The 8,946-nt window shown below is 54.5% G+C and overlaps 2 protein-coding genes across 2 annotated transcripts in view; both read right to left on the bottom strand.

Moving 5' to 3' along the window:
- Positions 1–674: 674 nt before the first annotated feature.
- On the bottom strand, positions 675–6,552 carry PCOLCE (procollagen C-endopeptidase enhancer). The gene is made up of 9 exons (XM_080941454.1): positions 6,433–6,552; positions 5,622–5,730; positions 4,316–4,574; positions 3,379–3,503; positions 2,828–2,964; positions 2,262–2,542; positions 1,255–1,332; positions 993–1,163; positions 675–861 (listed from the first exon to the last, which is right to left on the bottom strand). The coding sequence occupies exons 1-9, from the start codon at positions 6,522–6,524 to the stop codon at positions 725–727; spliced, it is 1,389 nt and encodes a 462-aa protein (XP_080797580.1). The 5' UTR covers positions 6,525–6,552; the 3' UTR covers positions 675–724.
- Positions 6,553–7,823: 1,271 nt separating this feature from the next.
- Positions 7,824–8,946, bottom strand: part of FBXO24 (F-box protein 24) — a gene marked incomplete at both ends in the record, with an annotated part of 10,613 nt that continues 9,490 nt past the window's right edge. Inside the window, 2 exons of the mRNA XM_080940711.1 lie at positions 7,824–8,186; positions 8,774–8,944. Of these exons, the coding sequence (XP_080796837.1) occupies positions 7,824–8,186; positions 8,774–8,944 (534 nt within the window). The remainder of the gene's footprint in view (positions 8,187–8,773; positions 8,945–8,946) is intronic.

The following is an 8,946-nucleotide window of genomic DNA, read 5'->3' as shown; positions in this document are numbered from 1 at the left end:
GTGGGCTAGACTACCTGGTCGACAAGTCTCAGGGATCCCCTATCTCTGCCTGCACAGCACTGGGGTCACGGGTACATGCCACTGTGCCTGGTGACTAATGTGGGTGCTGGGATTCAAGCTTGGGGTCTCATGCTTGCGTGGTGAGCACTGAGCTAAGCCATTTCTCCAGCCCTCTAACTTGTTTCCTTTTGTTTTAGTGATGTTTTGTATGTGTGTGTGCACCACAATGTACTTGTTGAGGGCAGAGGACGCTTACAGGAGCCAGTTCTCTCCTTTTACAATGTGAATGGAGGTTTTCAGGCTTGGCAGCCACCACTGTAAGTTCTTGCTTGTTTGTTTGTTTGTCTGTCTGTCCTGGAACCCGCTCTGTAGACAAGGCTGGCCTCAAACTCACAGAGATTCACCTGCCTCTGCCTCCCGAGTGTTGGGATTAAAGGTGTGTGCCGCCACCACCACCTGGCCCCTATCATATATTCTTAAGAGTATTCTGAATGCTGAAGATGTTGTTTAGTGATAAAGCAGTTGCCTAGTGTGTGTAAATTCCTGAGTTCAGTCAGTCTTTAGTACTACCCAAAGGAAAAAGTATTCTGAAGTCCACGATTCAGCCCTCCCACCCCCATCAACCATAGAACCTCAGATACAACCCTTTCCTGAGTCAAGTAACATTTATTTGGATAAGGGCACCACAGTCCGAGGCTGTATCTGGCTAGGCGGCTGGCCTAGGTTAGGAGGGGCACCTCCTCTTGCTTAGGTTAGTGAGGATCTGGTCCTGATTGGGCCTGTAGAGAACCACGAAGCTCTCTGGAGGAAGGGTGGCACCTCTGTTTTCTTCCACCTGACCCATCAGCAGATAACTGGCCCCTGGAGAGGAGGAGGGGTAGGACGGAGAGCTCAAGTTATCAAAACCTTGTCAGAGCGTCTTCTTGGGCAGATCTTACGGCTCCATACCTTCAGTGTGCTCAGCATCCACTCCCATTTCCCGTGTGCCTTACCTTTCTTCATGGGAGGCATCTGCCTACAGGGCACATAGAACTTCAAAGAGGAGCCGCTGGCTGGAGAGGGCAGGTCCAGTCCTCCGGTTTTGTAGACACCAAGGAGACTGATGGTGACAGTGAGGCCCTCTCCTGGGCCCCGGACCATGGACTTCACTGTTCCTGTCACCACTATAGCAAGATGTCAGTGAGAAATGAAGAGTCAAGGGGCTAGGGCAGGGCTCAGGTAAGGGCACAGGGAGTCGGAAGGGCAGGGTCTTACCCAGGCTACTGGAACAAAAGTTGCTCTGCAAAGTGCCTGAGCGCTTGTACTGCTTTGGGCAGGTGATGCTGGGGGCATCTAGGAAGAGACAGTGCTGTTTGTGGAGGCAGGACCATTTATTCCTTTATTTGTAGTGCTAGAAACAGAAGCCAAGTCTGGTGCATACTGGCTAGGTGCTCTACAGCTGAGCCATACCCTTTGGTCCTCACTGGGGGATTCTAGGCAATCAAGCACCTCGTCATGGAAGTCACACCCCAGATCCTCACTAGAGGATTCTGGGACAGGCACTCGACAGTTAGCTAAGCTTCCAACCCTTTCTTGGGAGAATTTTAGAAATGCTTTGCTTCTGAGCATATGCCCTCAGCCCTCATTGGGAGACTCTAGGTGAACCCTGCCCTCACTAGTCACATCTGAAATTACAATAGCTGTACGGATGTAAACCCAGAGTTCTACCCAGCGATGTTTCCCAACACCAGTCCCAGACAGTGACAGGAGGCAGGCACCATGAATGCTGGATGGATGGGTGGATGGATGATGGATGGATGGATGGATGGATGGATGGATGGATGGATGGATTGATAGATGAATGATGGATGGATGATGGATGGATGATTGATGGATGATGGATGGATGGATGGATGATGGATAGATGGATGGTGGATGAATGATGGATGGATGGATGGATGGATGGATGGATGGATGAATGATGGATGATGGATGGTGGATGATGGATAGATGGATGGTGGATGAATGATGGATAATGGATGATGGATGATGGATGGATGGATGAATGGATGAGTAGATGGATGAGGGAGTAGATGAATGAGTGGATGGATGGATGTTCTTTTTCTTTTATATACATGGTGTTTTGCATGTATGTCTGGAGTTACAGATGGTTTGGGTCATGTGAGTGCTGGGAATCAAACCTGGGTCCTCTGGAAGAGTATCCAGTGCTCTTAACCACCGAGCCATCTCTTCAGTACCTTCTCCCACCTACTCGCACTTACCTGGGGCCACTGGAGTTGCCTGGGTAGCAGGAGAAGCCTCTGGTTTCTCTGCAGGTTGGGATTTAGGTTTAGTGGGTGGTTTGACTCTGGGCCCAGTTCCTGTCTTAGGGTCAGAGCGGGACTGGGGACCACGCTGTGCATCCTCGCCTGGACTTGGGGCTGACTCCTTTTCCACAGTATCCCGTGGCACGGTCCTGTAGGAGGCTGAGAAGCCATCCGCGGTGACACTGAGATCCGATACAAACTGGACCAGGAGCTCATTCCCTTCGGAAGAGATGGGGCTGCAGTGGGCAGAGGAGCATTTGCTGAGGTGTCAGGTAGACTCAGCACTCTGTTCTGTCCCCACCAGCCAAGCTTAAACTGTCACTTCCCCTACACCCCTTCCCCCAATCACTGCAAACTCCAGAAGATATGTTTGCAGAACCTTTACTTCCTCCTATACTTGTTTGGATCAGTAGTCTGGAATCAGAGAGCTTAGACCTTACCTGCTCAGCTGAACCTCCCCCCAACCCTTCACTTGGGATGCAGAGTTAGCCCCAGCATTGCCCATCACAAGGATCCCTCACCTAGGGGCCTTGTCTCCGCAAAACTTCCCCAGCCTCTTTGAGTCATCGCTCACAGCTCCGTTGAACACACTGACAGAGTCATATCGGCAGTACGTGTCAGGCTCCACATCAAACTTCCCAAAGGTTAGCATGATCACCTGGTAGAGGCATTAGGCTGCATAGCGGGACAGGCCAAGGAGGACCGAATGGTGTGCCCTGCGCCCTTTTCAGCCTTAGTTATACTTGGAAATAGCACCAGTAGTGAGTTCCCTCATTATTTCCTCTTTAATGTTTGCACACTGGTAGACTGAGGGCCAAGGGTCTCTCTCTCTCTCTCTCTCTCTCTCTCTCTCTCTCTCTCTCTCTCTCTCGCATCTTTTGGGGAACTCCACCCCAGTAGCACCACACACTTCTATCATTTTTGCTTGCACATAAGATGGGTCTGGTTTCGGTCTTTACCAGGGGAAGCTCAAGGATCGGGACACAGATGTTCAGTAGGATTTTGTTGGCTGTGTGCCTTTAAGGATGCTGCCTGGGTACCTGGTGGGCAGCTTAGGCAAGAAGGTCAGTACCTGGTTTGAGGGCGCAATGATGTGCCAGGAGCAGCTGATGCCTGGGGGGTAATCTGACTCAGGCCAGTTGGGGGTGGTCAGGGTTCCCTGCGCCTTCTCCATCCGTCCCCCGCAAAACTGGTGCTCTGAGGAGGGGAGAGAGGGACGGGGTGGGGGGCGGTGGAGACCCTCGGTCAGCTAGGGGAGCGCTCTAGACTGGGAGCTCTGGCAGGCAGCTAGGAAGTCTGGGTCTCAAGATGAGGGGACACAAAGGGAAACAGTAGAAGGAGCGGGTTAGCAAACGCCTGGGGATACGGGACTGGGAAACCCCACAAGAGGAAAAGATTGAATGGATCCCTTCTGGCCCCTCCCCAGGCCCACCGCCACACCACGCCTCTTCCCCTAGGAGATCCCATCTCTCCATCCCGGCCAAGCAGAAGAATCCTCTTAAACAGGCTAGAGAGCTCTCACGTAGTGAGGGTGCCCTCCCCTCTGTTGAGGTCTCGGCCTGAAACATTTCCAGAGAGACTTGTGCTGCCGGGAGGGGGTGATGGGACCGCAATCGGGATCCCAGAGCTGGGTATAGGGAGCTCCAGGTGAGGGAACCCTAGTCCCCCAGCTGCAGGGTGCCCCCTTACTCCTGTCAGAGGAGCCCGATTGCGGAGGGGGGCGGGCAGTTACTCACCGTCCCAGTAACCCCAGGCCGCCCATTCCACCCGCGGGTCCATGACCCATTTCCGCCTCGCACCTGGGGGAGGCCCTGGAAGAGGGATAGGTGGGAGCGGGAGGGGAGAGAAGACCGGGAGGAGGGACTGAAAGGGCAGTTAGTGAGAAGAAAGGGAGGACTGGTGGCCCTAACTCTTGGGAGCAATCTGGGGAGGATCAAAGTTAGGGCAGGGGTGGGGACCTGAACCGGGGTGGGGTCAGGACAGGGGAAAGAGGCGGCGAGGATACTCACCGGTGCCTGAGGTGGCCCGACCGCTGTACCAGAGCAGGAAGCCTCGTCCCCCGGTGCCCTCGTCCGTTGTCATCCTTAAAGTCACTTGGTTGCCAGGTGCGACTACAGGAGCAGGCCTGAAGGTGCCACAGAAGCGTCCAAGTCGCTGGCCTGAGGTTCCAGATCCAGCAAAGACCTCCAGAGAGTCGTAGCGGCAGGAGGGGTGGAGCTCCATATCAAAGACTCGGAAGGACAGGGATACAGTCTGGCCCTCAGGTACCTAGCGAAAGGGAAGTGCGGGGTCCCGCAGAATCAGGCCTCAAATAACGCTGACCGTGGGCATCGCCCCCTCCCCCAGGTACTTCCTAGACAGGGAAATAGCCATAACTGGAGAGGCCCCTGGCCAATGCAGCACAGGGTGCCTGGGCTCTGCTCCCGCCTTGTGGTCTCTGGAGAGAGAGAACAGGAGCGAATTAGGGGTGGAGTCTTCGTGATTTTTTTTTTTCCCATAAAAAGCTAGGGCTTAAACTAGTTATGGCAGCTCACACCTGGAATCCCAGGATTATTGTGCTGATAGGATTTGCCTCTAAATTCGAGGCCAGCGTAAGCTACACAATGAGATCCTGTCTCCAAAAATGTAAGGCTCAGCACCAGAAGTAGCGGTGTGTGCCTGGGATCCCGGTATTTGGGAAACAGAGGCAGGATTATAATAGATGTAAAAGGGCCACAATTTATGGACATGTTTCAGAAATAAAAGGGGAAGATGGCTCAGTGGGTAAAAGTGCTTACTCAAGACCACATCCCCAGAACCCACAGAAAAGGCTACATTGAAGTCTCCACACATATGCCTGCAACCCTAGCTCCTTGGGAGGCAGAGACTGGAGGATTACTGGGGGCAGGGGTGGGGGAGCTTGCTGACTTTCAGACTAGCTCTAGATTTAGAGAGGCTTTGTCTCAGGAAAACAGTACGGTTCTGAACAGCCAACCTCTACTCTGACCTCTGCGTGAGTGCAAACTCATGCCCCTCACACATCAAAAACAAACAAAAGAAAACAAACCACAAAACCAAACCTAAATGAATAAAAGGCTGACATTTGCCTCAGTGGGAGAGTTCTGGCCTAGTCTAAGTCCCAGGGTTCAATTTCCAGTTATGGGAATGGACACAGAGGAGGAAGGCTAGAACGCTTCAGAGCATGTTACTGCGTGGGGCCTGATGCCCTGGTGACCAAAGGGGAAAAGAGGATTTCCCAGAAGTGATGCCTGAGCTTCAGGGTTTGGCTTGGGAGACTGTGATAAAGGACAATGGTGACCAGTGGGGCTTTCTCACCGTTATTGTCCAGATGCACTTCTTGTTTGGGGGGTAGAGGTTGGGGAAACCCTCACTTGCCACGTAACCCGACTCCCCGGTCACGTCCCCTCCGCACAGGAACACGGGTCTGGAGGACAGAGGAGGTGTCAAGCAGATGCTTCGTGAGAGTGGGAAGTCCAGGCAGTAAGGGAAGATGGTGTTGGAGAAGCCCCAGGCTGTGAGCAGAGACTCCTGCCCAAGGACCAGGGGAAGTGGGGCTAGACATGGGGCCATCTCTCCATCCCCTAGAGGCTCCACCCCCACGCCGGCAGGAATTCCGGGAATCCTTCTCAGTCCCCCTAGCCTTCTCTACCTCCCCCCCCCCTGTCCTGCCTGGCAGTCAAGGACAGGAGCCTCGCCTAACTACTTCCAGATGTGACAAGCCACGAGGCCACAAGGGGGAGGGGGCAAGAGAGATGAGAGCAACGGTGGACATACAGTTAGGGGCTCCCACCTTTGCCCGCTCCGCCTGCCGCCTAAGGACCAGTGCCTGACTTTCAGCTTGCTGCCCTTCCCCCAATCTCATTTCCTGAATGCCAGCTAACAGACAAGTTCAAGTCTTGCTCTCTCTGGGTTCAAGCTCCATGGAGGGGCCATGGCTTTAAGTGGAGAGGGACATTTAAGACACAAGACCGGTAGTGAAGGAGTGGAGGTTGCAGACCCGTGCGGCCTTGCAGCCGGGACAGGGAAGATTTGAGTCTGAAGAGGAAAGGGGGTTTACGAGCAGAAGAGCTTGCGGGACCCACAGGCACAGCCCTCCCAGGACTCGTGAGAAGCCATCCAGACCTACCTCGTGTAGTTGGGTGTCTGGCCTCGGGCAAGAGGCAGCACCCAGGCCAGAAAGAATGGCCCCAGGAGGGAGGTTAGGGCAGCAGGCTGCATTGTGTAGGGAAGGTGCTGGAAGCAGGGCAGCAGCAGCAGCAGCAGCAGCAGCAGCAGCAGCAGGATAATCAGTACCAGATGAAGCAGCCCCGGGTGTGTGGGCGTGGGGACTGGCCAACTGGGCGGGCAGCAGGGGAGGCGGGACAGGGAGACAGCTGGGACAGTGGCTGAGTCCCTACAGGGGCCTCTCTAGGTCTTGGACATATATTAATTGACTAAAGAATGCTGGGAATAAGGGGGAGCGAACATCTTCTAGACATCTAGTCATGTGCCACTGCCCTCCGTCCTGTGCCCGGGGTTTGCTGTAGACTTTCAGGTACAGACTGGACTCCTCTTCACCTGTTGCTTTCTCAGCATCCAGAGAGGATGTCCTCCAGTGTCTTGGCTATCCACTGTCCCACTGCACATTTCTGGAGGGTTCTCGTCGCATAAGACGGTTTTGCCACGGAGCACTGGCTAGCAAGAGCTTTCCATCCTCCCGCTTCAGCTTCCCCTCCTGGGACTGCAGGCCTGCACCCTCCGCCCCAGGAGCTGCTGCACATACTTAGGACTTTCCCTTTAACACCGGAGAGTTCTGACCCCTTATTTTCTCTTCCAACTATTTTAAGGTAAAGGACAAGGGTGAAGGGGTGTGTGTGTGTGTGTGTGTGTGTGTGTTGGAAGACGAGAACAGGGTACTGATTCCACAGGACTGAAGGCTAGGGGCGAGGCACCCCCTAAGTGACGGTCAGACTACTGGTCTGATGCAGGTATGACGGAGGCACACCTGTAATCCTAGCTCTCTGGAGATGGAGTCAGCCTGGGCCACACAGTCAGGCCCTGTCGCAAACAAAATGAACAGACTCCAGTTAAGGTTCCAGACCCCACAGGGGCTCCAAACGGGGAAGGTAGGGTACGTGTCTATTGTCCGAGTTATTCCACAGGACCAAGCCCGACTTCCACATCACAAAGTGGGGCTTCTGGAGTGAGAAGGGTAAGGTGAGCTGGGGGTGCTGGCACTTTCTCAGCAAAACAATAGCTTGGGTTCTTTGCTGTGTTCCCTCCTTTGCCAGCCAGGCCTCCGTCTGTCCTTTGGCCCTTTGCCACCCATAAGGCCCCAGGGTCTCAAAACAGGCTCTGCTTTAGCCTTTATTCTTTTGTCCATCAAATCTCTCACTCATGATAGTCAGGTCAGGCGCCCCTCCTGGGCAGCCCCTATACATTATAAAAGAGTTCTCTCCCCTCCCCACATATACAGCACTCCACCCCACGACCCCACCCCACCCGTGTACACCCAGTATTCTTTGACACTATCTCTGCTCAGCTCTCAGGGGGGGAGGTGCCTGGACCTCCCGCTCCAGCAGCCCTCTGCAACATGTCCAGTGCCTCCCAGAAGAAATCCTTCTGGGCTGCCATCAAGGGCATCCAGCCCACAATCTCCTTCATCTTCTCCATCCGGTCCTGCAATGTGGGGCAACTGTGGATCTGGCTGAGGTACTCCTCACAGGCTTGGGCTGTTCCCCTGGGGTCTTGAGGGGCTCCAGCCCCCTGGCTAGGTTCAGGGCTCCCTCCCACCCTGCTGGCTGGCAGGTCTCGGTAGGCGGGGCACTGTTCGATGTCATGGCTGGACAGCATATAGAGACACTCTCTGGTGGAGCAGAGGGAGCAGGCACACAAGGGGACCTTAGAGGAGAGAAGGGGTGGGGTTGGAGGAGGCTTAACACCGCCAGGGGCTTCCAGGAAGCCGACTAAACCTGATGCTATGTTGATCCCTCTCAGACAGGCCCTGAACCAGCTTGCTGTGTTCCAGGACCATGTGAACTCCAATAGAGCCATCAGGTCAGCTAAGGAGAGAGTGGAGAGCAGGGTGGAAAGGAGGGGAGGCTTCACGGTACAGGAGGCTTCACGGTACAGGGAAAATGGGGCCAACGGGTTCCTTACAGGGGTCGCAGCTATACATTGGGCAGGGTGATGCAGGGAAGCCAGGAAAAGCTAGAGGTTAAGGCCAGCCTAGGCTTCCTAGTGACAATCCACTTGAAAAAGGAGACCAGTGAGATGGCGCAGTCAGCTGCCACGCTTGGTGCCCAATAGGAAGTGATAAAGAACTAGTTTTCCCACGTTGTCCTCTGCCTTCCACGGGCACATTGTGACATACCCTCCCCTCAAGAAATTTTAAAGACTCTGGAGAGAAGGGAGGTTAAGTCCTGTGGGCTACCTGGCTCTCTTGCTCGCCCCTCCCTGAAAGCCCGCTTGCCTGACCGTGCTCTGACCTTGATGTGCAGCTTGACGAAGGAGGCACTCCCCTTGGGCCAGCCAGGAAGCCGGCCTCCAGCCCCACAGCCGCACCCCAGCAGCTCTTTGCTGAAATCCGAGGTCTGACTCAGCACCAAGGAATGGTTGAGGCCACACCACAGGGCAATGGGGCGTTGCAGATAATGAACCT

This window comes from Micromys minutus (assembly GCF_963924665.1).
Source record: "Micromys minutus genome assembly, chromosome: 29".
Taxonomy (NCBI): domain Eukaryota; kingdom Metazoa; phylum Chordata; class Mammalia; order Rodentia; family Muridae; genus Micromys; species Micromys minutus.
This window is presented reverse-complemented; position numbering and strand designations above follow the sequence as displayed.

Coding starts and splice junctions, on each gene's coding strand:
- PCOLCE (XM_080941454.1), bottom strand. CDS start 6,524: ATGCAGCCTGCTGCCCTAACCTCCCTCCTGGGGCCATTCTTTCTGGCC. Junction 4,575..5,621: donor AGTGCATCTGGACAATAACG/GTGAGAAAGCCC, acceptor CCCTTTCGCTAG/GTACCTGAGGGCCAGACTGT. Junction 2,965..3,378: donor TCATTGCGCCCTCAAACCAG/GTACTGACCTTC, acceptor TGCCTCTACCAG/GTGATCATGCTAACCTTTGG.